Here is a 27970-nt window from a genome sequence, read left to right on the forward strand (position 1 = left end):
CATGGGTAGTGAGGGAGGAGTTTTTAGTTAGTATGAACGGGAAGGCGAGGGTACTATTTACAGCGACGGGTAACCACGCGGGAGGAGCAGGACAGCTCCGGACAGTGGAGGTGAAGATGCGTGCGCCTCGCGCACCTTGTCCCTCGCGCGACGCCGTCCGCGCCGCCAGTGGTTCGGTCGGGAGCGGCAGCCAGTGCTCCGGTTCCGGTTCCGGTTCCGGCTGGCGTCTGCACCTGCGACCACCGTGAGCAGTCATGGCATACTCCACAGTGCAGAGAGTCGCTCTGGCTTCTGGGCTTGTCCTGGCTCTGTCGCTGCTGCTGCCCAAGGCCTTCCTGTCCCGCGGGAAGCGGCAGGAGCCGCCGCCGACACCTGAAGGTAAGAGCAGGACAGCTCCCTTTGATCTTCCCGGCGCGGAAGAGTACGGAGAACGCTGCTTGAGGGAGGAGTGACTCTGAGAGTTTGCAGCCTTCACCGAAATATCCACCAAACTGACTGGAGAGGGCGGACAAGACGGCGTTGAAGGGCCAATCCCCACGGTTCCGTTGTTATCAGCGGGTGGCGGCTCAGATGGTTCTGCTGCTGGAAGGGCCAGGAATGTATGCATGCATGTCTGGGCATCCTCTAGGTGGCCTTGCATACTCCCGTTTACGCGCAGTCCCTTCTCTCTTACCCCACTGGCTTGACTCATCCCGTCACCATTTGTTCACGTGCTTTGAGTCAAGGGTTCCCAGTTGGGTTTCCCTCTTTAGGTTTTCCGTGTACTTTCTGACGCGCCGCTTGGTACGAAATGAAGGCAAATGGAATTGGTACAGCAAACCTTAAGTCGTTATGTTTTTTCAACTTGGTGCTGGGCGCTCACTGCTTCAGGCTCTTCTTGTGCCTTTAAAAATATATCTTGAAGATTTTAATAACCCCAGTTTCAGTTACTGAGGTGGTTATGAACAAATTATTACGTTCCCCTTATTGAAACAGTATTTATCTGTTAATTCTAAGTTGTTGGCATGATGTATGTGGTGTTTAAAAATTCATCCTCTTAGCTGCACTGGGGCTTTTTGCAGAATGAGTGTAAAGGCACGGTGCTGAAGGCTGGGAGAAGGAACCAGAACAATTTTCTATAGGTCATGAAGTTCTACTGGTAACTTTCTCCTGTAAATTATCCTTGTAACATCTTTGAGACATGATTTTACAGTGTCTGAACACTTCCAGTAATGTTTAAACTGTTGATTGGTGGACAGCTCCTTTTGAACTGTAATCCACTTCCCTCTGCTTTATGCACATTGACTGTAGTTCTATTCTCTTGAGCATCATACACACTATAAATGCAAAGCACCAAGCTTTAGGGGTGGAGGGCAGATTGAACACATAATTCTGTTTACAGAATTTGCCTGATAATCTTTATGCTTGTAAGACTATCCACTTGGGAGAGACTTCTAAAACATCTTTGCATATTTGTTCTTTTTTTTCTGTCTTATTGCAATAATCCCAAAGATTTTTACCTACTTTGTCTAATGGTATTGTTTACCTTGAAGAAGAGTAAATTCATCATGATCCTGAACAGTGAAGTTTCTTCGAAAACATTTTTTTTTTTTTACTTTCCATTATGGTGAATTATCTTGAACAAGTACTATTGACTGTGAGTGGGAGACACTCTTCTGAACGTTGTAGAAAATGTAGAGTGGAGATTAGACATGGGTTGTTCCCTTGAGAACTCAAGTGTTGGTATTCAGTGTTCTCATGTTAGGATCTTTGTACTTTCAGTTCTCTTTATTCCTGAAGTGCTGTACTTTTCCCTCAGTGCCCTTCTCATCATTCAAATTTCTGCTCAAATGAAACCTCCTCAGAGAGACTTCCCCTGATGACACTAACTAAAATAACTCTTTTCTCCCATCATTCTCTATTTTATCATGTTTTATATTCTTCATGATAGGCAGCACTATATGATATGGAATATTCTTAAGTGTTTACTTGTTTGTTTTTTGTCTGCACCTTCTAGAATGTAAGTTTGCAAGGGTAGGGACTTTGTCTTGTTTACCACTATTTCTTCAGTACCTGGCATATAATGGGCAGTCAATAAATACTTTAAGACTATTAAGCTACCAATACTGTAAATTCTGTTTTTGACAAGGAGAAGCTACTGAAGTAGTATAACCTAGGAAAAAACTTACCTTGAATGATACATTCCAGTAACTGAAACTTACAGCAATAAATCTTAACCATTTTGGGGTTACATACCCCTTTGAGAATCTTATAAAAGCTATGTATTTTCTTTCTTTCTCCCTCCTTCCTCCCTTCCTCCCTCCGTCCCCCACTGCCTCCTTTCCTCTCTTCCTGGCCCCCTTTCCCTTTCTCTTTCCCTTTCCCTGGGTCTCACTCTGTCACCCAGGCTGGAGTACAGAGTCATGATTACAGCTCACTGCAGCCTCTACTTCTAGGGTTCAACTGATCCTCCCATCTCAGCCTCCCAAGTAGCTGGGACTACAGGCACATGCCACCATGCCTGGCTAATTAAAAAAAAATTTTTTTTTTTTGGTAGAGATGGGAGTCTCATTGTATTGCCCAGGCTGGTGTCGAACTCATGGTCTCAAGTGATCCTTCTGCCTCAGCCTTTCAAAGTGCTGGGATTACAGGCTTGAGCCACTGCACTCAGCCTAAAACTGTATTTTCTCTCTAGAAAAATGTACATACTCTTTATAAATATACTCAAAATTTCAGTATCAATTCAGAGAATTCTCAGAACCCAGAAATCCCTGCTTTGAAGAAAGTAATAACCCTGAGTATTTGAAAATTCTTAAAAATACATGTTGTTATGTCTTCCATTTTTGCCCATTGATGTGCATGAAACAAGCACAGTTCCCTTTCCACATGAAAGCCTTTAAGATAGTCTTTTAACAAATATTTATGATGTACCATATCACATACTGTGCACACAGTGTATAGACACTATGTATTCCAAGAAAAAATGAGCGAACTCCATGCTTTGAGGCGGCCACAGTTTATAAAGGAAAGCAGACATGTCAACAGATAAATGCAAAACAGACATGTTAGCAGATAAATGCAAGAGTGTCAGTCACAGTTACTCAAGTCTGCTCAAGGAACAATGGAGACACGTATGCAATGGTCAGTGTTATTGGGACTTAAGAAGGGTTTCATAAACCAGGTGTGACAGCTCATGCCTGTAATCCCAGCACTTTGAAAGGCTGTGGTGGAAGGATTGCTTGAGCCTGGGAGTTTGAGACCAGCTTGGGCAACATAACAAGACCCCCATCTCTACAAAAAAAAAGTTTTTTTTTTTTTCAATTAGCTGGGCATGGTGATGTGATGTGCACCTGTAGCCCCAGCTACTCTGTAGGCTGAGGTGGGAGGATCGTTTGAAGTCTGGAGGTCAAGGCTACAGTGAGGTATGATTGTGTAACTGCACTGCAGCATGGGCAACAGAGTGAGACTCTGCCAAAAAAAAAAAAAAAAAGACAGGTTTCCTAGAACATAGAGGAGGGAAGTCTTTCTTTTTTTTTTGATAACAGCTTTTTTGAGATCTAATTTATATATCATACAATTCACCCACTTAAAGTGTACAATTTATTGGGTTTCAGTATATTCAGAGTTGTGCAACCATCACTACAACCAATTTTAGAATATTTCTTCAGCCCCCAAAGAAACCCTGTACTTTTTAGCTACTACTCCACAAATCCCCCAGCCCACCTCCAGCCCTAGGCAACCACTGATCTACTTTATGTCTCTATAGATTTGCCTGTTCTGGACGTTTCGTATAAATGGAATCATATAATATCTGATCTTTTGTGACTGACGTCTTTTAACTAGCATAATGTTTTCAAGGTTCATCCATGTTGTAGCATGTAGCAGTACTTTTTTTATGGCTGAATAATATTTCATTGTGTGGATATACCACATTTCATTTATTCATTAATCAATTGATGGACATTGAATTTTTGCCTTTTAGCTATTATGAATAATGTTGCTACTGATATCTGTGTACAAATTTTTGTGTAGACTTAATGTTTTCATTTCTCTTGAGTGTATACATTTGGAAAATATGAGCATTCCAGTGTGGCTGGAACTAAGCGTGGAATTTCTAGGTCGTATGGTTATTACATGTTTAACCTTTTGAGGAACTGCCAGACCATTTTCCAAAGCAGCTGTACCATTTTACATGACCGCCAGCAGTGTAAGAGGGCTTCTGGTTTCTTGTCAATGCTTGTTTGTTATCTGTCTTCTTGATTATAGCCATCCTAGTGGGAATGAAATGGTATCTCATTGTGATTTTATTTGCATTTCCCTGATGACTAATGACATTGAGCATTTTTTGTGTGTTTATTCACTCTTTGTCTATTTGTATATCTTGTTTTGGAGAAACATCTATTCAGGTCCTTTTAACCCTCTTTAAAAGTCGGATTACTTGTCTTTTTTTTTTTTTGAGAGAGAGAGAGACAGGGTCTCACTCTGGTGCACAGGCTGGAGTACAGTGGTGCCATCATTGCTCACTGCAGCCCCAAAATCCTGGGCTCAAGTGATTCTCCCACCTTACCCTCCCAGGTAACTAGGACTGCAGGTGTGTGCCACCATACCTGGCTAATTTTTAAATTTTTTGGCAGAGATGAGGCTCTCACTATATTTCCCAGGCTGGTCTTGAACTTCTGGCCTCAAGTGATCCTCCCACCTTGGCCTCCTGAAGCACTGGGATTACAGGTGTGAGCCACCACACTTGGCTTCTTGTCTTTTTATTGTTGAGTTGTAAGAGTTCTTTGTATATTCTAGGTACAAATCTGTTATCAGATATATGATTTGCAAATATTTTCTTCCATTCAGTGGTTGCCTTCACTTTCTTGATGGTGCCCTTTGAATAAGAAAAGTTTTACATTTTCTCTGATGAAGTCCAATTTATCTACTTTTTTCTTTTATTTCTCCTGCTTTTGGTGTCATATCTGAGACAAATTGCCAAATCTAAGGTCATGAAGATTTATGCCTATGTTTTCAAGTTTTATAGTTTTTGCTCCTGCAGTTAAGTCTTTGATCCCTTTGAATTAATTTGTGTATGTGGGTAAGGTAGGAGTCCAACTTCATGTGGATATATAGTTGCCCCAGCACCATTTGTTGAAAAGACTCTTCTTTTCTCATTAAATTGTTCTGGCACCCATGTCAAATCAGTTGACTCTAAATGTAAGAGTTTGTTTCTGGACTCTCAATTATATTACGTTAATCTATACACTTATCCTTATGCCAGTACCATGCTGTCTTAATTATTGTAGTTTTCTAAGTTATGAAGTCATGAAATGTGTCCTCCAACTTTGTTCTTCTTTTTCAAGATTGTTTTGCTATTTTGGGTCCTGTGACCTAGCATTTCCATAGGAATTTTGCATCATCACTTTAGTTTCTGCCAAAAAAAAAAAAAAAAAAAAAATGCCAGTTGGGATTTTGATAGAGTGAACTGAAGCAATTTGGAGAGTACTGCCATCTTACCAATATTAAATCTTTCAATCTATGAACAGAGGATTTCTTTTTTATTTATCTAGGTCTTTAATTTATTTTAAAGGAGATTGTAGTTTTTAGTGTGAAAGTCTTATTTTGTTAAATATATTCATAAGTATTTTATTCTTTTTGATGTTGTTATAAATTTTGTTTTCAGATTGTTCCTTAGTGTATACACAATTAGTTTTTGTATATTGATACTGTATCTTGTCACCTCGCTGAACTTGTTGTCTATACATAGAGATAGTTTTACTTTTTTTTTTTTAATGTGAATGCCTTTTATTTTTATTTTTACTTTTTTTGGCCTAACTGCCCTACCTGGAACCTTTAGTGCAATGTTGAATAGAAGTGGTAAGAACAAACATCCTTTCTTGTCCTTGATCTTAAGAAGTATGCTTTACTAGCATATATAATGTTATCTGGGGGCATTTCGTAGATGCCTTTTTTCAGGTTGAGGAAGTTCCCTTGTATTCTTAGTTTGCTGAGTGTTTTTCATTATGAAGGGGTATTGAATTTTATCAAATACTTTTTTCTATGTCTGTTGAGATGATTATGTGAGTTTTGTCCTTTTTTGATGTGGCATATTACATTAATTGAAATTTAGATGTTAACCCAGCTTTGCCTTCCTTGGCTAAATTGAGGAGGCTATTCTTAAAGTGTTTTGGTGTGTGTGTGTGTGTGTGTGTGTGTGTGTGTGTGTGTGTGTGTGTGTGTGTGTGTTTAAATAATCCAGATGAAAAAGAAGGGCATTCTAGGTAGAAGAAATACAGAGCAAAGAAACAGAGGCTTAGGGCCAGGCACGGTGGCTCATGTCTATAATCCCAGCACTTGGGGAGCCCAAGGCAGGCAGATTGCTTGAGGCCAGGAGTTCAAGACCAGCCTGGCCAACACGGAGAAACCCTATCTCTACTAAAAATATAAAAATTAGCCCAGTGTGATGGTGCACTCCTGTAATTCCAGCTACTTGGGAGGCTGAAGCAGGAGAATCGCTTGAACCTGGGAGATGGAGGTTGCAGTGAGCTGAGATCCCACCACTGCATTCCAGCCTGGGCGACAGAGTGAGACTCTGTCTCAAAAAAAGAAAAAAAAAAAAAAAAAAAGAAACATGGAGCATTGAAGTATCCTGAGAGTTGTGAGAGAAGACACCAGAGAAGTTGGCATGGGCCAAATTGTGAAGGTTTTTTTCTGTCATTCTTAAGGAGATTGGGTTTTATTCTAAAGGCAGATGAGGCATCATTGAGTGTGTAAGGAGAAGAGAAACATTACATTTAACCTGGTTTTAGAAAGGACACCCTGGCAGCAGTGTAGACACTGCATTGTGAGGATTTCTTCAGGGAGAAGATTGTTGTAGTCATCCAGTTGAGACATCATGAGCATCACCAAATCATTGTCATTGGGCTCGTCAGTTAGGATGCTTGTGACAAGTGACAGAAAAGTCAGCTTGACTAAGACAGGGAATTTATTGACTTGTGTAAATGAAAAGACCCTGTGTTAGAAATGTCTTGCAGTATGGTTTGAACCAGAGACTCACAGTTGTCACACTGGGGCTCTAGCTCTTATTTTCTGTGTCCTTTTCACTCTGGGTTCATTCTCAAGTTGGTTCTGTACTCTGACTGCTCTCTCAGGGTAGTAACAATGGTTGCAAAAGTTTCGGACACTCCTCACATGCTATTGCCCAGAGAAAGTGAGAGTGCCTCATTTATATATGTATGTATGTAGAGCTGGCCTGGAACTCCTGGCCTCAAGTCATTGTCCCACCTCAGCCTCCTAACATGCTGGGATTACAGCACTTTGCTGGGCACAGCTCCAGGCCTCTTTTCTTTTAAGTCCTCCATCACTCTCACCTTCCAGCCCCACTCCAAAGATTCTTTCCCAGAAGTTCCAGCAAACATATCCGCTCACGTTAGTGGCTTGAATTAAGTTAACTTGTGCTGTGGGTAGAAAGAATATATTGATGAATCCACTCTGGAGTTGAGAGGAGTTCCCAAAGGAAAATATGGATATTAGGGCAAGAGAGGTTATCAGTGGATAGATTGGAGGGAAGAGAATAATTTTAAGAGACATTTTAAAATAGAATGGGAAAGTGAGGGAGAGGGAGACATCTGGATTATTCTCAGGTTTAGGTGAAGGGATAGATGGTGATTTCCTTTGCCAAAATAGGAATGGAGGAAAAGTAGATTAAAGGTGTGTGAAAAGAAAATAAAAACTTGGGACCCCAGTTCACTATGCCAAAAGGAAAAAATTAAGCTGAAAGCTGAGTCATGCAAGAAACTGCCTTTCCTTTTGTTCCTAAGCAGGTAGCTACAGATAAAAAATTAAGTATCTCCACAGGTAGCTACTCTATGTTCACCTTATCTTATGTAAAGTGCCGATTTACTGAGCACCAGATGAATACATAATTGACTATTCCTCTACCTGCTCCTTTTCTCTTGCAACATATAGATTACCATACCCTTCTTTCTCCTCCAGCTCACTTTTCCCCTTGAAATATTGAAGCCCTCAAAATCATCTTTGGAGAAAGGCACAGACCTCTCTCCTGGGCGTGTCCTTAACGTTGGCAAAATAAACTTCTAAATTGATTGAGGCCTGTCCCAGATACTTTTTGGTCTACAAGTGTAAGATGATTAATCCAGGAATTGGAAAAGTAGTATTATGTCCCTTTCTTCAGTCTTCTTTCCTGTGTTAACATCCCTAGCTCCCTCATCCATTCCTGGTATTACCTAGTTGCAAGTATTTGAACACAGCCCTCTCAGAAGAGGCTCTTAGAACTGCAAATAACAGCATATCTAAGACAGTTCATGAAAGAGCAATCTGTTGTTTCCCTGCACTCTTCTTCTTCTATACTTAATACTTCCTGGGGATTGCTTTAGTTTTTAGCATTTTCCTTGCTGACTTTGCTGTGTATTAGAATTCTGAGCCTTTTTTTTTTTCTTTTTAATAGGAGCTGCTCATCTAGGTTTTGTTCACTTTCTACTGTTCACTTGATGTTTCGGAATGAAATGTAGGAATTTGTAGTTTTCCTTGTTGCATTTTATTTGTTTAAATTTGGCCAAGAATTCTAGCTCTTGAAATTTTTTCAGAGCATTCAGTGTTTCATTCAGTGTATTTGCTTACCATTTCTTAGCTGTGTGCCATTCTTGATTTTTAAAAAACTTTTTGTTGAAGACATTTTCAAACATAAGCAAAAGTTGAGAGAGTAATAAAATGAATCCATATCATCCTGCTTCAGCAGCCATCAATACATGGTCACTCTTGTGTCATGAGTATCCCCACCCACTTTTCCCCCCATTCACTGGATTATTTTGAAGCAAATCCTAGACATTGGATCATTTTTCATCCTTAAATGCTTCAGTATGCATCTCTAAAAACAGATTCTTATTAAAATGTAGCCACAATACCATTGTCACACCTAAAAAGTCAATACTTCCTTGATGTCATTAAATATCTAGTTGGTGTTCAAATTTTTCCCTCCATGTTATAATTTTTCTTTTTTTCTTTCTTTTTTTATAATTTTACCTTTGATTATGATCAGCATGTGTTCTCTTTTTGTTTGTTTGTTTTGTGAGACAGAGTCTTGCTCTGTTGCTCAGGCTGGAGTGTAGTGGCAGGATCTGAGTTCACTGAAACCTCTGCCTCCCAAGTTCAAGCAATTCTCCTGCCTCATCCTCCTGAGGAGCTGGGATTACAGGCATCCACCACCACGCCTGGCTAATTTTTTTTGTATTTTTAGTACAGATGGAGTTTCACCATGTTGGCCAGGCTGGTCTCAAACCCCTGACCTCAGATGATCCGCCTGCCTTGGCCTCCCAAAGTGCTGGAATTACAGACATGAGCCACCATGCCCAGCCTCAGCATGTTTTCTTGATAGGTCAAATTATTTTTTTAAATGTATTAGTCATTTAAAACTGCTTTTAGAGTCCCACCACTGTATTCATGGAAACGTTTTGTTTAGGGTCATTCAACCAGTTGGTTATTTGGTTGCTCTGTTCCATCTTACGCTGTCACCCTGGTTTGCCTGCTTCTTCCTTCCCCACTTCAGTCTATTCTCAATATAGCTGCCATATAGTATTATGTTGAAGCTTAAGTCAACTCACATCTCTCCCCTCCTCAAAACTCTACAGTGGCTTCCTGGCTTAGATGAAAAGATAGTCTATACATGACCCAAAAGGCCCTATGTAATTCTCTTCCCCACTTGCTTCTACTTTTCTATCTTTTTCACTTTGTTGGGGCCACACTGGCTGCCTCCTCACTGTTCCTTGAATATGCCAAGCATGTTCCCACTTCAGTGCCTTTGCATTTGCTGTTTCCATTGTTTGAAATGCTCCTTTTGGATATCCATGTGCCTTTCCCTTCATCTTCATGTTTTCTCTCAAACTGCATTTCCTGATGCCTTCTCTGGCCATTCCAGCTAAAATCTTAACTTCCAACACAGTCCTACCCCTTTTCCGTGCCTTATTTTTTCTCATTAGTATTTATCATTATCTTGTTTATTGTCTCTTTTCCTACTTAGAAAGGAGGCTCTGTGGCTGAGCGTGGTGGCTCACGCCTGTAATCCCAGGACTTTGGGAGGCCAAAGCGGGTGGATCACAAGGTCAGGAGTTCAAGACCAGCCTGGCCAACATGGTGAAATGCCGTCTCTACTAAAAATACAAAAATTTGCTGGGCATGGTGGCAGGTGCCTGTAATCCCAGCTATTCGGGAGGCTGAGACAGAGAATTGCTTGAACCCAGGAGGCGGAGGTTGCAGTGAGCTGAGATCGTGCCACTGCACTCCAGCCTGGGCAACAGAGTGAGACTCCATCTTAAAAAAAAAAAAAAAAAAAAAAAAGGAGGCTCTCTGAGGATAAGGATTTATATTTGTTTTGTTCATGGCTGTGTGTCCAGCTTTAGATGAGGCCTGCACGTAAGTAGACAATAAATATTTATTGAACGAGTAAAAGAATGAGTTAATTAATGAGAGCTGGCTCCTGGGGATCATGACTTCCTCTATTAGCATTTGTAAGCCATTACCTTATTATTATTACATTCATTATGGTTACATAAATGATCATGCATCCATGTGATAGACTATTATGAATTCAGTAATTTATATTCATGAAGAGTTTTAAATGACATGGGAACATTGTATGATACAAGTGAAAAGTAAAGATATATACTCACTAGAAAGATGTGAACATTTTCACAGGAAGGGGAACATCACACACTGGGGCCTGTTGCGGGGTGGGGGGAGCGGGGAGGGATAGCATTAGGAGATATACCTAATGTAAATGACAAGTTAATGGGTGCAGCACACCAACATGGCACATGTATACATATGTAACAAACCTGCACTTTGTGAAAATGTACCCTAGAACTTTAATAATAATAAAAAAAAGAAAGATGTCAACATTCTAACAGTGGATAGTTCTAGATCATGTAATTATGAGGGGTTGTTCTTTAAATTTTTCTGTACTTTCTCAGTTTTCTGTAGGTATGCATTTCTTTTATAATCAGAAGAAAAGTACTTTCTTTTCCCTTCTATATCCATTCAAAAAATATTAAGAGTCGTTTTTAGAATCTAGCCCAAGGGTTACAACATGTTCACTTCTCTGTAGTTTGTAGAGTTTGTCATCCACTTTCTACTTTCCTCAGACTGGAACAGTAGTTCTCTATCTCCATTCTTTTAAGACTTCACTTTTTACCCACATAGTTTCTTAAATATTTCTTTAGTTCAGTGACCTTATTTGGAAGTTTTCCCAGTTCTCTTGATGGAAATTATTTAGTGAATAGACTTGAATTTATCCTCCTCTGGGACTTTACTTTTGCCCTTAGAATTTTTCATTCTCCACTGCACCAGAAATTTATCCCCTTTGATATAGAAGCAAAATGGAAGTTGGCAAGTTCTGTTTTCTTACCATTACATTTTATCCTAAGGCAAGTTGCCTCTTTTCTCTAAACATCACTAAAAACACCCCTTTTGCTTTTGCTGGCCTTTTGTAAATCTGGATTTATTTTGGGCCTTGGCCTCCTCATGTCACTCTTCCAAGTCTTACCACTCTTTCATGCTGATTACTTATGTGTCTGTCTGTTCATCTTTTCTGTCCTTTTAGAAGAGCTACCTGCACATCTACTTTTTTTTTCCTCTGCTGTTCCTACCTGCCTGAGAATTTTTGAAGTGCCCATATAGAAAGGCATTTTAAGGGCTTTCCTCTCAGAGAGCGTCTCATGCCATGGCATTATGTCTGTTTTTAAAACTTCTTAACTCTGGGCCAGGCATGGTGGCTCACACCTGTAATCCTAGCACTTTGGGAGGCTGAGGCAGACAGATTGCCTGAGATCAGGAGTTCAAGACCAGCCTGGCCAACATGGTGAAACCCTGTCTCTACTAAAAATACAAAAATTAGCCAGGCAAGATGGTGCATGCCTGTGGTCCCAGCTACTTGAGCGGCTGAGGCAGGAGAATCACTTGAACCTGGGAGGCAAAGCAGTGACCTGAGATTGTGCCACTGCCCTCCAGGCTGGGTGACAGAGACTCCATCTCAAAAACAAACAAACAAAAAAAACTTCTGAACTCTGGCTTCCTAGAGTTTGTGCTACACGATTCCTACTTTGTTGTCAGAAACACTAAGATCTCGTTCTCCTGAGGTTCTCCTTTCATTTCATCAGAGTTTCTTCTTTGATCAGAGTAGCAGTTCCTCTGCTCTCCCTATGTACCTGTGGAACATAAAAATGTCAGCACACTTGGTCAAGAACTTGTCAGTTGTTCCATTGTCAGCTGAATGAGAGTTTGAATAGGTTCCAGGGTAGTTGAAATACTCCAAGATGACAGTGTGCCACTCCGTGTTAGAGGTGGCTTCAAGAGAGTCCTATCTACTACTTCTACTTGGCTGGGAACCTTTGGTGTTCCCACAGTAACACTGTGTCTGGGCATCTTTCCTGCTGACCCTGCCTGAATGCTTATAAATAGGGTTCCTTAGTAGCCCCTCTCCAGTGGCCCTGTTCCTGTGGAATAGCACAGACCCTTTGTCACGATGTTCTCCCTAAGTAAGTTGTGTCCCCCTGAGTCTTAATCTCTCTGAGATGTGAAAATATACAGATACATGTATATGTGTATATAAATATACACATACAAACATATACACATATACATGTATGACATACATATACATACATAGTTCTTTGTTATCTTAAACTAGCTTCTTATGTATTGGTATGTAAGTGCCTGAAGACAAATATATTATTTTGGTTGCTTACCATTTATTTTCCCTAATGAAGCATCAGAAATCTACTCTGAAGGAATGTTTGAAGGACAGAGATTAGGAAATCATTTTAATTTCAGAGGGTCATTTTCCTGTTCATATATTGTGGAAATGAACAGAAAACAACAGACAATTTGAGAGCCCATGAGTGCATGTAAATTAGGTATTTTTTCAAGTTTAGAAACTTACAGGTAAGTGGGTATGGAATACCTTGCTTGATCAGTCATCCTAATTGCCAGTTTCTATTCTAGAAACTATAAAATTGAAAACTGGCAGGATAATGAAGTAAAAAACTATTTTTAGCCCTACAAATGACTGGGCAGGATCTTGAGATTCTAATAAAGGCTAACACTTGCAGTATAATTCATCCAAATCAGGTCAGCCAAGATTGTAGTATGCAAGACCCAGAGCCTGCCCTGGGGACCCAAACAAATAAAACACTAGGCCTTTATTCAAGTTCTTAGTTTGTCTTCCAGTCGGAGGCCACTAGGAACACACCTGTAGTTGAACAAATTGAGTGTATTACTCATTGCAACAAGGGAGAATGCACACCATGGGGAATTGTGGGGCATCTCAATAAGGCACGGTTAGAAAAAGTCATTATAGGATTTGGGTTTGTGTTAGGTGATCTGGAGGATGGTTTAAGGATGTGGTACTTTACTCTGAATTAGATGCTTTCGGGAAGTAAGGCAAATTCTAGGACTGGTATCTTAACAGTTTATCTAAAGGGAGGGCCAACTAGAGAAAGGCTAAAGCTGTAATTGCTAAAGCAGCCCCATCGTTCACATTACCCAGCACTGGGGGTATTAGATATTTAGTGGCTTGGGCAGTGTTCATGTTTTGTCTGTGTTCAGGCGGATTACAGAGTGGTCTTGTTTTTTTCTTGGTCCATCATGATCACAGGATGGCCTTGTCTAATGTTGGTGTTCTGAAATAGCTTATGTGTAGCAGGAGAACACCACAACTCATCTGTGAGTACCAAGCCAGCGCATAGCAGTATTAATGCCTAGCTGATAATACCAGGCCAACTTTTGGATGTTAGAGGCTGCTTTTCTAGTTCTCAGATATGATATACACCAAATAAAATTGGATAGAGATGGTGCTTAGTGGAAAATGTTATCTGTTTTTGTTTCCCAATTCATTTAAGTACAGGCTATAAGACACATTAATAAAACTCTTGATTAAGGCCAAGTGTGGTAAGTGCAATTAAAGAGGCTCAAGTAGTGTGTTTTACAGGCATGGGGAGTAGCATGAGAAAATGCTTTGGGGGCGTGGGGGCAGTATCTGGCCTGGGCCTTGGAGGATTGGCTGGATTTAGATATGTGGAGTTGGAGAGGAAAGCAAAGCCAATGGAGGATAAGCATAGGCTCAGAAGCAAGAAGGTGAAAGTCAGGTTCAAAGCATGGTGAGAACCCTAGTTTGACTAAGTGAGTGGTGTGTAATGGGAAAGTAGTGTGAAGAGGCACTTTTGGGTTAGATTATGGAATTCAGTTGTTTAGGAATTCAGTTTGTGGGAAGGAAAATCATAATTTGTTAAATACCTACTATATGTGCTAGGTGCTTTGTATATATGATATTATTTAATCTGTAATTCTTGTAAACTCTGGAAAGTAGATATCATGTCCATTTTACAGATGATGAAAATGAGCTCTAGAAAGATTAATTTAACCTCCACTGAAATAGTTGGAGGCACAGCCATAATCTTAACCAGTAACTGACTGAAAAGGTGGCACTCATTCCACTTCACTCTGCTACCTCCATTCTGCTGTAATACAGCCTCTTGTCGTCAGTGGAAACTATTAGAAGCTTTTGATCAGAGAACTGGCAAGACCAGTTAGAATTGTGCTTTAGGAAGATTATTCTGGTAACAAAACAGTGGTAATTGATGTGTATTGAGTGTATGGATCGGGCCCTGTGCTAAGCAACTTAGACACATAATGATCTCTTTTAGTAATATATAGGATGGATTGAGAATGGAGAGGTTGATGAAAGATGAAAAAAATCTGATTAAATTAGCAGATAATGTGAAAGCAGTAGAGAACAAAGCAGAATCAGGTAGAAGGGAAATGTAACAAGATAGGGCCCTTGGAGGAGACCGGTGAGGAAGAAACAGCTATTGTCTTGGCTTCTACTTCAAGTAATGCTGAATCAAATATGGCCTCTACAACTTCCTCAATGTTTAGGGAAAAGCTTGGCTATCTTAAGGAACTGGCCCCCTTAAGACCTTTCTTGAACTGCTGTTTCTATTTTTTATTAAAATAGAAACATGTCCAGCTCTTTACAGATTTATTTGCCCCAAGAATGAAATGCTGTAGATGAGTTAATGTTGCTTTCAGAAAACTCTTTTGTTAACAGTGCTGAAGTTTTTTTGTTTTTGTTTTTAGTAATAGGTATGGTTATTAACAAAGGAAGGTAGAGCTTCACTTTGTAAAATCCATTAATTTTCTTTTTTTGAAAGGGAGTCTCGCTGTCACCTACGCTGGAGTGCAGTGGTGCGATTTTGGCTCACTACAACCTCCGCCTCCTGGGTTCAAGCCATTCTCCTGCCTTAGCTTCCCGAGTAGCTGGGATTATAGGCATGTGCCACCATGCCCAGCTAATTTTTGTATTTTTAGTAGAGACGGGGTTTCACCGTGTTGGCCAAGCTGATCTTGAACCCCTGACCTCAGGTGATCTGCCTGCCTTGGCCTCCCAAAGTGCTGGGATTACAGACGTGAGCCACCTCACCTGGCCAGAATCCATTGACATTAAGTTTTTAGTTAAGCTTAAATGATAACTTAAGTGAATTTTTTTTTTTTTTTTTTTTAGATGGGGTCTCCTTCTGTTGCCCAGGCTGATCACGCAGTGGTGTGATCATAGCTCACCACAGCCTCAAACTCCTGGGCTTGAGCAGTCCTTTTGCCTCACCTCCTGAGTAGCTGGGACTACAGGTGCGTGCCACCACACCCGGCTGATTTATAAAAGTTTTTCGTAGAGAGGAGGTCTTGCCATCTTGCCCAGACTGGTCTTGAACTCCAGAGCTCAAGCAATTTTCCCACCTCAGCCTTGCTAAATGCTGGGATTAAATTTTGATAATTAAGGAAACCTGAATATGGGCAAAGCTTTCAATAAACAATTAGGATTTAGTCGCGTTCCCTTTTACAGAATACTTAAGTACCTATAGAGATAGGCACACAGCTGTTTTGTTTTCTAGATTAGAAAACCTACAGTTTTATGTTCTGATATCTTTATTCTGATTTCTTTAGCTGTTTTTAATAAAGCAAACTTAAAAAAGCACAAATCTTATTTGTAATGTAACTGTGAACTAGAACATTTGTAATAGAGAAAAATTGAAAATAATCTAAATATCAGCAGAAAAAGGGGTAAATAAATTATAATATGGTCATACAATGTGATGCTATATTGCATTTTAAATGAATCAACTAGAGCTTTACATGTCAACATGGATACATTTGTTGGCCAAAGTGTTGATTCCCCACCTGGAAAAAAAGGCAGAAAAGGAAAGTTGGAGAAGCATGTGTCCAATATAATCCCATAATATAAAGGACTTTTTAAAATTGTGGTAACCATTTTTAGGTAAACAGTTCAGTAGCATTAAGTACATTCACAATGTTGTGCAACCGTCACCACTGCCTATCCACAATATGAAGTTTTAAAACATTCAAGGCAGTATTATATGTTGTTTATGGATGCTTATATATTGTTTATAGATGCATAGTTAATGCAGTAAAATCTAAAAGCACGCATTCTGATAATAAGCACCAAAATCAGAATGGTGTTTATCTCAGAGAGGGTGTGGGGGAAAAGTATACCAGGGACTTCAGTTATATTTGGGCGGTGGATATACAAATGTTCATAAAGTATGTATACTTTTATATACCTGGCATATTTCATAGTTTCAAATTTTTCTTTTGTAAAAAAAATTCCCACTAGAAATTTCCAAATGTTTTATAATCATTGACTTTTTATAGATTCTGGGCTATTCAGTTTTAAGAAACATGGTGGTACCAGGATCCAAGAGGTGAGGTTGCTACCTGTTGAGGCCTGTTAACTTTATGAGAAGAGAAATCTTTGCCAAATGTAACATTGTCATTGTTGCCTACCATCTTAAGTGTCACAGGTAGCAGAGGTTGTAGGTCTCAAGCCTGAAGTTTGGAGAGAATGAATCTACAAAGAAAGGAAATACAAGAGGAGAGCAGGTTTTAGGAGGTGAAAATGAGTTCATTTTTAGGCTTGAGGTGGTAGACATACAAGAAGACATATATACTAATTGTATTAAGAGATAAGAGACAAGAGCTTGGGGGAAAAGTCAGAACTAGAAGTACACATTTTGGAAATTACAGTGTATTCCTTGAATAAATGAGCTTGCCGAAGGAAAGTATAAAGAAAGAACAGGCTGAGACAAAGTATTGGGGAAGGGGATTAAAGAAGAACCAGTGAAAGAGATTGAGAAGGAATAGGTTGAAGGACCAGTGGAAAAAGAGAAGAGTAAGTAATGTGCCATAGAGATTAAGGCAGGAAAATTTGACAAGGATTTATTCAGATTAATCCAATATTTATTGAAATTACTTTTTTGTACTGCAGAAAATTAAGAGTGAGAACTGAGAAAAAGTCATTGGATTTGACGGTTAAGGTAGAGTTACCATGTCATTGTAACTATGCTCCCTGTCTGTAAGCTCTTTTTAAAGACAGGGATTCTGTTCTATTTGTCATTCTAATCTCAGAGCCTGACATAGTGTCTGTCACATTGTTAAGTGCTCAGCAGTAAATATGTGAACAATGATACCGCATATAAAGTACTCAGATTTCTTCTAGGATATGAAACATATTTTTTGCTATCTAGTCTATATGTTCCATTGCTCTCCAAATCCCTCTTCTGTCTTTGAAAATAGTATTTTTTACTTTTTCAACACCTCTTTGATGTTATCAATAACCTTCTTAATTCTAATACAGGTTTCCTTATCAATTAACTTCTTTAATCAGTTCTAACATAGGTTTCTTCGGACCTCATCATGTTTTATTCAGCGTTGCTTTTTGAAACCCTATTTTTTGTTTTCTTTCTTTCTCCTGTTACTCACTCATCAATTCTATATAAAGACAGTCCTATCAGTCAGAGCTGTGTAGAGGTAGCATGAGCTTCCTGGGGAAAGCATTGTTTTCTATCCTGAGGTATTCAGCAGAATTAGGACCACAATTTGAAGCATATGAGAGTGTCAAACACAGGTGGTTAGACTAGCTGTCTTTAAAAAAAAAAGCTTTATTGAGACATAATTTACATATCATGCAATTCACCTATTTAAAATGTCCAGTCACTGTAGTTTTTAATATATTCATAGAGTTGTGCAACTATCAGTACAGTCAAGTTTAGAACTTTTTAAATCACACACCTCCCCACCAAAAACCTCATACACATTAGGCAGTCACTTTTTCCTTCCTCTGCACCCCTCCAAACCCCAGCTCTAGGTAATCACTAGTCTACTTTCTGTGCTATAGACTTACCTATTCTGGATATTTCTTATTAATGGAAACATATAATATGTGGTTTTCCATGACTGGCTGTATTCACTTATAATATTTTCAGAGTTCATCCATGTTGTAGTATGGATCAGTACTTTATTTCTTTTTATGGCTGGATAATACTGTGTTGTGTGGATATACTACATTTTGTTTATCTATTCATCAGTTGATGGACATTTAGATACTATGAATAATGCTGCTGTGAACATTTGTGTACAAGTTTTTGTGTGAGCATATTCCTGGCTGTATACCTAAGAGTGGAATTTCTGGGTCATATGGTCCTCTATGTTTAACCTTTTGAGAAACTGCCAGACTGTTTTCCAAAGGAGCTGCACCATTTTACATTCCCACTAGCAGCGTATGAGAGTTCCTTTTTCTTTACATCCCTCAAACACTTGCTATTATCTTTTTCATTATAGTCATCCTAGTTAGTGTGAAGTGGTATCTCCTCGTGAGTTTGATTTGCATTTCCTTGGTGGCGAATGGTGTTAAGCATCCTTTCCTGTGCTTATTGGACATTTGTTTGTCTTCCTTGGAGAAATGTCTATTCAGATCCCTTGCTCTTTTTTTTTTTTTTTTTTTTTTTGAGACCGAGTCTCACTTCTGTCACACAGGCTGGAGTGCAGTGGTGTGATCTCTGCTCATCGCAACCTTCGTCTCCTGGGTTCAAGCGATTCTCCTGCCTCAGCCTCCCAAGTAGCTGGAATTACAGGCATGCACCACCACGCCCATCTAATTTTTTTGTATTTTTAGTAGAGATGAGGTTTCACCATGTTGGCCAGGCTGGTCTTGAACTCCTGACCTCAAATGATCTGCCCACCTCAGCCTCCCAAAGTGATGGGATTACAAGCATGAGCCCCCACACCTGGCCACAATTGTTCATTTTTACTTGGGTTATTTGTCTTTTTAATGTTGCATGGTAAGAATTCTTTATATATTTTGGATACTAACCCTTTTCAGATACATGATTAGCAAATATTTTCTCCCACTCAGTGGGTTGTCTTCACTTTCTTAATGGTGTCATTTGCAGCACCAGAGTTTTAAATTTTGATGACATTAACTTTGCCTACCTTTTGTTTTGTTGTTTGTGCTTTTGGTGTCCTGTCTAAGAAACTGTCACCTAATCCATGGTCACAAAGATTTATGTCTATGTTTTCCTATAAGATTTTTAAAGTTTTAGCTCTTATAATTAGGTCTTTCATCCATTTTGAGTTAATTTTTGTATATGGTATGAGATAAGGGTCCAATTTTATTCTTTTACATGTGAATATCTACCTGTCCCCACACCACTTATTAAGACTGGATGACTTTTAAGGCCCCCTTTGACTCTGAGGCTTTGTAGTACTTTGGTTTCTGTTATTGTCTAAACAGGTGGACAGTCAGGATTTCATGTTATGGCCATCCATTTCTCAAGAATATATTGTGTCTGAAAACAAGGATTGCCATTAGTTTATCTGTTTCCAGTCTTCTCAGTTGCCTTCAATTTCATCCTCCTCTGACTTTTATGATATTGGTTTGTTTCTAGTCATCTTTGGCTAGCTCATTTTTCTTTTCTTTCTCTTTTTTCCACATAAATACAGTATTCTTCCACCCTTTTGGTATTGGGAACCATTCACTCAATTTTAATTAGCTTTGTCATTTAGATAGCTTAGAGTTTCCTCTGAAGCCTAACTGCAGTCTAATAAAAAAAAAAGTCTGTATTCCATCAACAACTGGAATATAATGTGTGAAAAATGTATATTCAGTTGTTCCCTAACAGTAAGCCTTCCAAGTTTCTTCATTATCTTCTCTATCTTAAACTGTTGATCTTGGAGTTTTCTGACTCCTCCTCCATGAGCTCTATTTTTGTTCAGTGTTAAATGGCACTGATTACATGGTAATAGACCTTGGACATGTTAACTTAAAAAATATGATTTATAAATTTAGAAGAGAAGAGGAGACTTTATTTCTTATAAAGGGTTACAACCTTCAGGGTGGCCATTCTGACAGGCTGGGAAGTGTAGCCTCCAGCCAGAAGCAGCACACACACTTGGAGGGATGGGCAAAGGGAACAGGAATTCATGCTGAGCAGGGTGGCCATATATACATATTCAATAAGCTGTAGGGGGAGTCATGAATATTTATGAAAGGAGAAGCATGTCCTTCATGGGTCTTATACACACAAAATGGCAGTAATAGCGTGGTCAGAGAGTGGAGTTTTCAGCCTTCTGACATCAAAAGGTGAAGCAGAAGACATGAAACCCCTTACTGTGCATTCTCTGTAGACTAGCCAGAACCATTCTGTGGTTGGTAGTCTCTTATCAGGCAAAAAAGGAGGGACAGTATCAGGTGGTTGGTTGATAGCAGTGGTGGATTTTTTTGAAACAGCTGGTTTCTGTTTGGTAGTTAGGGAAGAAAGGCTAATAGTGGTTTTCGAGGGAAGGGGTATAATGAGGTGGGTTTGAACCCCCATCCCATCATAGCCAAGAATTTAGTTTTCAAGGTTACTTTGGGGTCCCGTTGGCCAAGAGATGACCCATCAGTCAGTTGGTGGCCTTAGAATTTTATTTTTAGTTTATAGACCTATCCTTTCCTTTTTATAGCTCTAGCCACCACCTCAGAGATTTGCGTCTCAGTGCTAAATTACTATAATAGCCTTTTTGATGTTTTCCCAGACCCTAGTTTCTGTCTATATTAGACCCTATATTCAGCTGCTAGATTAATCCCCATCAAGTACCCTTCTCATCAAGGTCCACTGTATCAAATTTATATATCACACAAGTTAGCATTTTAACTCCTCCCAATCTTTACTTCTTATCTCTTGTTACTCCCCTAAATGGAGCCAAACTAATTTGGTAGTAAGTCCTACTTAATGGTTTCTTTGTTCTCAATCTCATGTACACACTCTTCTTTCCTCCTGGTGTGCTTTTGCTTCTCTCCTATTCTTTCATTCCCTTCAGTAATTGACTCCATTTGCCTCTCTTTTTTATATTATTTTTTATTATATTATTTATTTATTTATTTTTTTGAGACAAGAGTCTTGCTCTGTCACCCAGGCTGGAGTGCAGTGGCGCGATCTTGGCACACGGCAAGCTCCGCCTCCCGTGTTCACGCCATTCTCCTGCCTCAGCCTCCCGAGTAGCTGGGACTACAGGTGCCCGTCACCACACCCGGCTAATTTTTTTTTTTTTTTTTTTTGTATTTTTAGTAGAGACAGGGTGTCACCGTGTTAGCCAGGATGGTCTTGATCTCCTGACCTCATGATCCACCCGCCTAAGCCTCCCAAAGTGCTGGGATTATAGGTGTGAGCCACTGTGCCCAGCTAACTCTTTTTTTTAAAGAAAGATTTTGCATCTTTTCAATACTTGAATATTTAGTTTATCTATTAAAAAGGTCCTTGACACCCTGCTGCTGCTGCTGCTGCTGTTGCTGTTATTTATGTCTTTGTTTTAGATATTCTGGTTTTGAAGGCATTGTTCCATGTGGGAACTATTGTTTCTATTACCTTTATCGCTCTCTTCTTTTCTTGCATATGGCAGAATCTTGAACATAATAGGTATCCTAAAATTTTCCTGGCTGACAGATCTATAAAAGTTTTGGGGGAGATGTATAATGTCATTCTTAAATTTTAGAGATGCAAAATAATGCTTTTTTGTAATTACCTGTTTTTAATTTTTAATTTTTTTGTTTTATGCCAGATTTGAAGATAGTATTCTCAACACAGTAAGGTGAAGTTCCACAACATAATACTACAAATATTAGATCTAGTTTATTGAACATTAGCCACCTGATAGATTCTCTCAAGAGAAAAGTTAGCTTCCTGAATGCTGGCTAGGCATGCTTTTGAAGGTGCATAATAGCCAAAGCCAGTACTCATCATTTAATATACTAAGATCCTTGAAAATTTAAAAGGGGCATAGTCACCAGCATCCAGAATAAAGGGTGGTGACATGGTGATTTCCTTCTTTTACTGTCTAAAGCTGTGCTTCTGTTGCTGACCCACTCTTAAAAAGAAGCATTTCTTTTCAAAATTTTCCATGTCATTTAAAGTCAATATTGAGAGGAAAAGGAGTATCACTGGAGTGGAGCTTGACTGAGAAAGGATACAAGGCAGAAGGCAACTTCCAAGCCTACCTGCCCACCTACCTTCTTTCTTACCTCAGGAGCAGAGTTGACTTTGAGAACTAAATTCTGATTTTTTAAGTCTTACCCAAATTCGGCTCATGCCTGTAATCCCAGCACTTTGGGAGACCAAGGGGGGGGCAGATCATGAGGTCAGGAGATCAAGACCATCCTGGCCAACATGGTGAAACCTCATTTCTACTAAAAACACAAAAATTAGTTGGGTGTGGCGGCACATGCCTGTAATCCCAGCTACTTGGGAGGCTGAGGCAGGAGAATCACTTGAACCAGGGAGTCAGAGGTTGCAATGAGCTGAGATCGTGCCACTGCACTCCAGCCTGGTGACAGAGCGAGACTCCCTCTCAAAAAAAAAAAAAAAAAAAAAAAAAAAATTACCCAAATTCCTACCTAACAGGCCTGGGGAGGCACGCCCTACAAACTGTGAAGTCTCATCAGAGGGGTTTTATATCTTTATATCACCCCATATAATCTAGCCTGCTTTCCCACCTGACTCTGGCATAACTTCACATAACAAATAAAAAAAGGAATAAAAATATTTAAAGTCCAAATATATTTCTTTGCCGTATCTTGAAATTGCCCTGCAAGGTTCTTTCTTGTGGGAAAGGTCCACATTCTATACAGAATCTCCTTTCCACCGACTTTTTTTTTTCTTTCTTTCTTTCCAGACCCAGGAGACAATCAACTAAGGCACCCTTTTAAGTCTGATAAGTGTAAACACCCAAAATTTGAGACAGATCTCAGTTAATTTAGAACGTTTATTTTGCCAAGGTTCAGGACATGCGCCCATGACATGGCCTCAAGAAGTCCTGATGACATGTGTCCAAGGTGGTCAGGGCACAGCTTAGTTTTGTACATTTTAGGGAGACATGAGACATCAATCAGTGTGTGTAAGAAGTACCTTGGTTTAGTCTGGAAAGGTGGGATAACTTAAAGCAAAGGCAGGAAGACTCAAAGTGGTGAAGGGGCTTCCAGGTCACAGATAGGTGAGAGAGGAATGATTGCATTCTTTTGAATTTCTGATTAGCCTTTCCAAAGGAGGCAATCAGATATGCATCTATCTCAGTGAGCAGGAAGATGACTTTGAATAAAAATGGGAGGCAGATTTGCCAGGATCAATTCCCCATCTTGAAGGGGCCCATGTTATTTTCCTTTCACGTAAGAAACATTTTACAACCTACTCCCTCAGAAGTCTGCTATCTGAGAGCTTTCTTTACACAGTAAAATTGAAAAACCTGGTCACCACAACCCTTTATCTTAACCTAAACATTTCCTGTCTATTGATCCCAGGTAAACTCAACCAATTGTTGAGTTTATCTAAACTATTGGTTTAGATAAACTCAACCAATTGTCAACCAGAAAATTTTAAAATCTACCTGTAGGCTAGAAGCACCCCACCCCCTGCCACCTGGCCCTGCCTTTCAAATTATCCTGCCTTTCTGGACCAAACCAGCGAATTTGATTGAAGTCTCATGTCTCTCTAAAATGTGTAAAACCAAGCTGCACCCTAACCGCCTTGGGTACATGTTCTCAGGACCTCCTGAGGGCTGTGTCATGGGCCATGGTCACTTATATTTGGCTCAGAATAAATCTCTTGAAATGCTTTAGTTTGACTCTTCATCGACAACTTAAAGGCAGTTCTCAGTTCATAGCATTTTATTAACTTTGTTAGTGCAAGTTTACTTTCTTGTTTTATTCTTTTAGTTCTTTATCCTCAACCCACATTCCAGTTCCCTTTCCTGTTCATATGCACCTACTCTGATGTGTTTATGTTTATGTCTTTATATCCACATATTTGCTTGAAAGATTATATAATATCGTTATGTGTGTGTTTTCAACCTATATAATGGTATTTGCTTTTTCTTAACCTAATGCTGTGTTTTTAAAGATGTATTCATGTTGCTGTAGGTATGTCTAAAGTGTGGTTTCCAAAGCTATGTAGAATTCCATATTTGTATTCACTCCATTTTGATTTTCCATTCTTCCAGTTAAGGAAATCAGAGTTAACTTCAAACTTCCTACTACACTATTGTCACAGCAAACATTCTCACATAGGTCTATAAAGTCTGTAATTCACATATATTTAACCTTATTTGAGATTTTCTGTGGGATTTATTCACCAGAGTGGGATCATTGGATCATAGGGTGTGTACATATGTAATATCACAAAGTACAGCCAGATCACTAGGCAGAATATCTGTATCACTTACTCACAGTGCATGAGGATTCATGCCTCTCCGCATCTTTGTCAATTTTGTTCAAGTCAAATTCAACAATTTTTTTATTTCTATTTTTAGAGTGTTATTTATTTAGAGTGTTATTTATGCTCTCTAGTATTTTCTGTTCCATAATGTTATTTCCTGGTGGTTTTTCATACAAGCCTGTTTATTTGGCCATTTGAAGATTCCTTTCTGGTAGTTGGTGTTAACTTTTGACTGCTCTTGATGGAGAAAAAAAAATGCAAGAAAATCGATTAACACCTCCCCCTGCCTCTGCCCCTCCCCCCAAGCCCTGCTCTTCCACTCACAAGATTGAGCCCCTTTTTCACCCTGTTTGTGCTATATCAATCCTGTCTGCTCAGCTATAGCTGATTGGAAGGAGATGTATACCTACCCAAGCTGAGTACTTAAAGTCCTCCTCCAAGGAATTTGAAATTAGGATGTCTCAGCTAGCCTGTTGAAGAACATGCAAATTGAGGGGTGGGGGCGACCATCTTCCCCTGTGTGCACAAAGGAGCTAGAGAAATGGTCTGCAGAGAAAGAATAAAGAAGATGTGCACAGAAAAACAAAGAAAAAACCTATGGCCCCATAGAGAAGGAGAGAGATTGAGCTAGAATGTGAAAGTACCTGTCCTGGATCCTGATGGCTTTCCAGTTTCTAGTTCTGTTTTCTCCTGAGACCACATTGTATTTTCTTACCTGTATTAGTTGGGGGTGGCTAACTGCTGTAACAAATAGAATCCACAGTGTATAATGACCCTAACACAATAGAAGTTGGTTTCTCACTCTTACAGACAGGTCCGGATGACTCTAAGTTAGTGAGGTGGCAGCAGTGGAGGGCTCTGCACTACATAGTTATTTAGGAGTCAGGTTGATGGAGGCTTTGCTGTTTCTACCCATGGCTTCCAAGGTCCCCTTGGGTGTCAGCATCCATGCTGCAGAAGAGAAATGATCATGGAGTTGAATAACAAGGGAGGTTTTATAGACCAGGCCTTGAGCTAGCACAGTTACTCACATTCCTGGGCTGGAACTCAGTTATATGGCCACATTTAACTGTATGGGAGTCTGAAAAATGTGGTCCAGCTAAGGACCCAGAAGGAAGAGAAAATGGGTTTGGTGAACAGCTAGAGATGATCACATCATATTTAGGATATGTGTGATACCTCTATATCCTTTTAATTAAGTTCCCATTTTTTTCTTAAACTTGTTTGAGTTGGCCTCTGTTATTTATACCTTAATGATTTGGTGTTTTCATGATAGCCATCTTTAAAATAGTAGAAGAGATAAAAAGTGATTATTATTTTCTCAGGAAAATTGGGCCGATTTCCACCTATGATGCATCATCACCAGGCACCCTCAGATGGCCAGACTCCTGGGGCTCATTTCCAGAGGTCTCACCTTGCAGAGGCATTTGCAAAGGCCAAAGGATCAGGTGGAGGTGCTGGAGGAGGAGGTAGTGGAAGAGGTCTGATGGGGCAGATTATTCCAATCTACGGTTTTGGGATTTTTTTATATATACTGTACATTCTATTTAAGGTAAGTAGAATCATCCTAATCATATTACATCAATGAAAATCTAATATGGCAATAAAAATCATTGTCTACATTAAAACTTTTTATAGTTCATAAAATTATTTCAAATCCATTATCTCTTTAAATCCTGCCTCCTCTTCATGAGGTACTTAGGATAGACATTATTTCAGTTTCACATAAGAAATGTTTACTCAATGTTTAAATGTTTTGCCCCAAAATTCACAACTAACAAGGCAGAACTAGGACTTGAACCTGGATCTTTTGGTTTTTAATCCAGTAAGTGATACAATTCAAAGCACTCCCCCGCCAAAAAAAAAAAAAAATTTAACATCTTTACAGGCCGAAAAGGAATAAAGATTTTCTAAGAAGAGCTTTTATTATTGGGATTGGCACAGTGATTTCCAAATAGCCATTGTAAGGCCAAATAATGACACCACTTTATCCTCCTTTTTTCTCCACAGGAATATGAGATGCTGTTTTTAATATTATCTCCAGTAATTCTCCTGAGACAGAACTGTCCATCCTGAAATTAAGCCTGATATTTCCTAGCTCTGGGGAGACATGGGTGTGGGTTCTTTAAAGCAGACTCTCAGTTAAGTTCCACCTCCAGGCAGGCCTTTGCAGGCCCCCGGCCCCTGTACTGTGAAGTAGAGGCAGAAGCTTCACTTTGCCCTCCTGTCTAGAGTAAGCTTAAATAAGATGAGTTCTTTCTTGCCCAGGAATTCTGCAGGCAGTCTGAGTTGAGTTTGTAAGAATGCCCATAGGGTGCCACACATCCCTTTTAGATGAGCATGAGCAAGGAAGATGACCTGTAGGGAGATTTTTTTTCCTTGTGTTGGAAATGCTTGTTCCCTGGTGCCATAAAGAAACAGCACTTAGACGTAAATTTAATTTCCTCAGCAAGGCCATTTTTACTTTCTGCAGAAAGGGTACACTCGCCAGCAGTTTTGCCACGAGAGTACACCGAACAAAGGAGACAGGGTCATTTATAACCTGACGCATCCACCTTACTGCTGTGTCCGGTTTCCATTGGCTGGAACAGGACCTCACATTCCGTATTTGTGCTGATTGGCTAGCGACTTAGAACTTTTTAAAAGAGGCAAAGGCAGAGGAGAAAAAAGGAAGGAGGAAGTAACTTGTGGAATGCTGAGAAAGGTAAAAACACCTTCATATAAGGAAGAGGAACAGGCTATGACCTAATGCTTGCTTGGACAAGTATAAGCATGCCAGGGCAAATATTTAGGCTAAACTGTGGGAGCTAAGAACATAAAGTACCTTGATTTCTTTATTATGGCTAGCAGATATCTAAGCATGTTAGCACAGGTTCTTGAATAAATTTTGCTTCTAAGAGAAGTTACTATTCCTAATTAGATGGGGAGTAAGGTCTCTTTGAAGAGGAACCTCTACTTTACTTTTTACACTTGTGCTTTGATAATTTTTTACTTGGAAACCTCATCTTTTGGCTTTTTTTTTTTTGAGCTGTTTCTCTAGTGTTGCTATTTGATTTAATTTCTGACCTTCATTTTTGTTTCCCAACCTTTTTTTTTTGTTTGATATGAGGGGTTCCGTGACTGAGGTTCTGAGCTGCTGTTGATGTGCTATACCTCCTTCAATTCTCAGCTCTCAAAGGGGAAAACAACTGCAGAGGATGGGAAATGCTATACTGCCACGCCTGGAAACACCCACAGGAAAATTAGTAAGTGCCCCTTCTCAGTATATTCACAGGTATTACTGAGTCAAACAGTTTTATAGCCACAGGGACTGTCTGTGGGTATGTCTTAAAAGCATTTCTCAAAAGTTGCTCCAAATTAATCTGATGCCATTTTTGCCTTAGTTCTGGGAATTCTCAAAAGTTTTT

The 27970-nt window shown here is 39.5% G+C and overlaps 1 protein-coding gene across 18 annotated transcripts in view; it reads left to right on the forward strand.

The window, feature by feature from the left end:
* Positions 1-203: 203 nt before the first annotated feature.
* The window catches only part of RIC3 (RIC3 acetylcholine receptor chaperone), a 72688-nt gene continuing 44921 nt past the window's right edge, over positions 204-27970 (forward strand). For 14 of the 18 annotated variants that reach the window (XR_008492343.2, XR_008492349.2, XR_008492341.2 and 11 more), the window contains exons 1-3: positions 204-378; positions 25889-26115; positions 27733-27808. Coding sequence is in view for 4 of the 18 variants with exons in the window: in XM_054438570.1 (XP_054294545.1) it covers positions 255-378; positions 25889-26115; positions 27733-27808 (427 nt within the window). In the remaining 14 variants the exon portion in view is untranslated. Of the gene's footprint in view, positions 379-25888; positions 26116-26167; positions 27809-27970 lie in introns of those variants that run through there. The other 4 variants (XM_054438575.2, XR_008492351.1, XR_008492352.1 and 1 more) reach the window with 4 other exon arrangements.

Source organism: Pongo pygmaeus, chromosome 9 (genome assembly GCF_028885625.2).
Source record: "Pongo pygmaeus isolate AG05252 chromosome 9, NHGRI_mPonPyg2-v2.0_pri, whole genome shotgun sequence".
Lineage (NCBI taxonomy): Eukaryota > Metazoa > Chordata > Mammalia > Primates > Hominidae > Pongo > Pongo pygmaeus.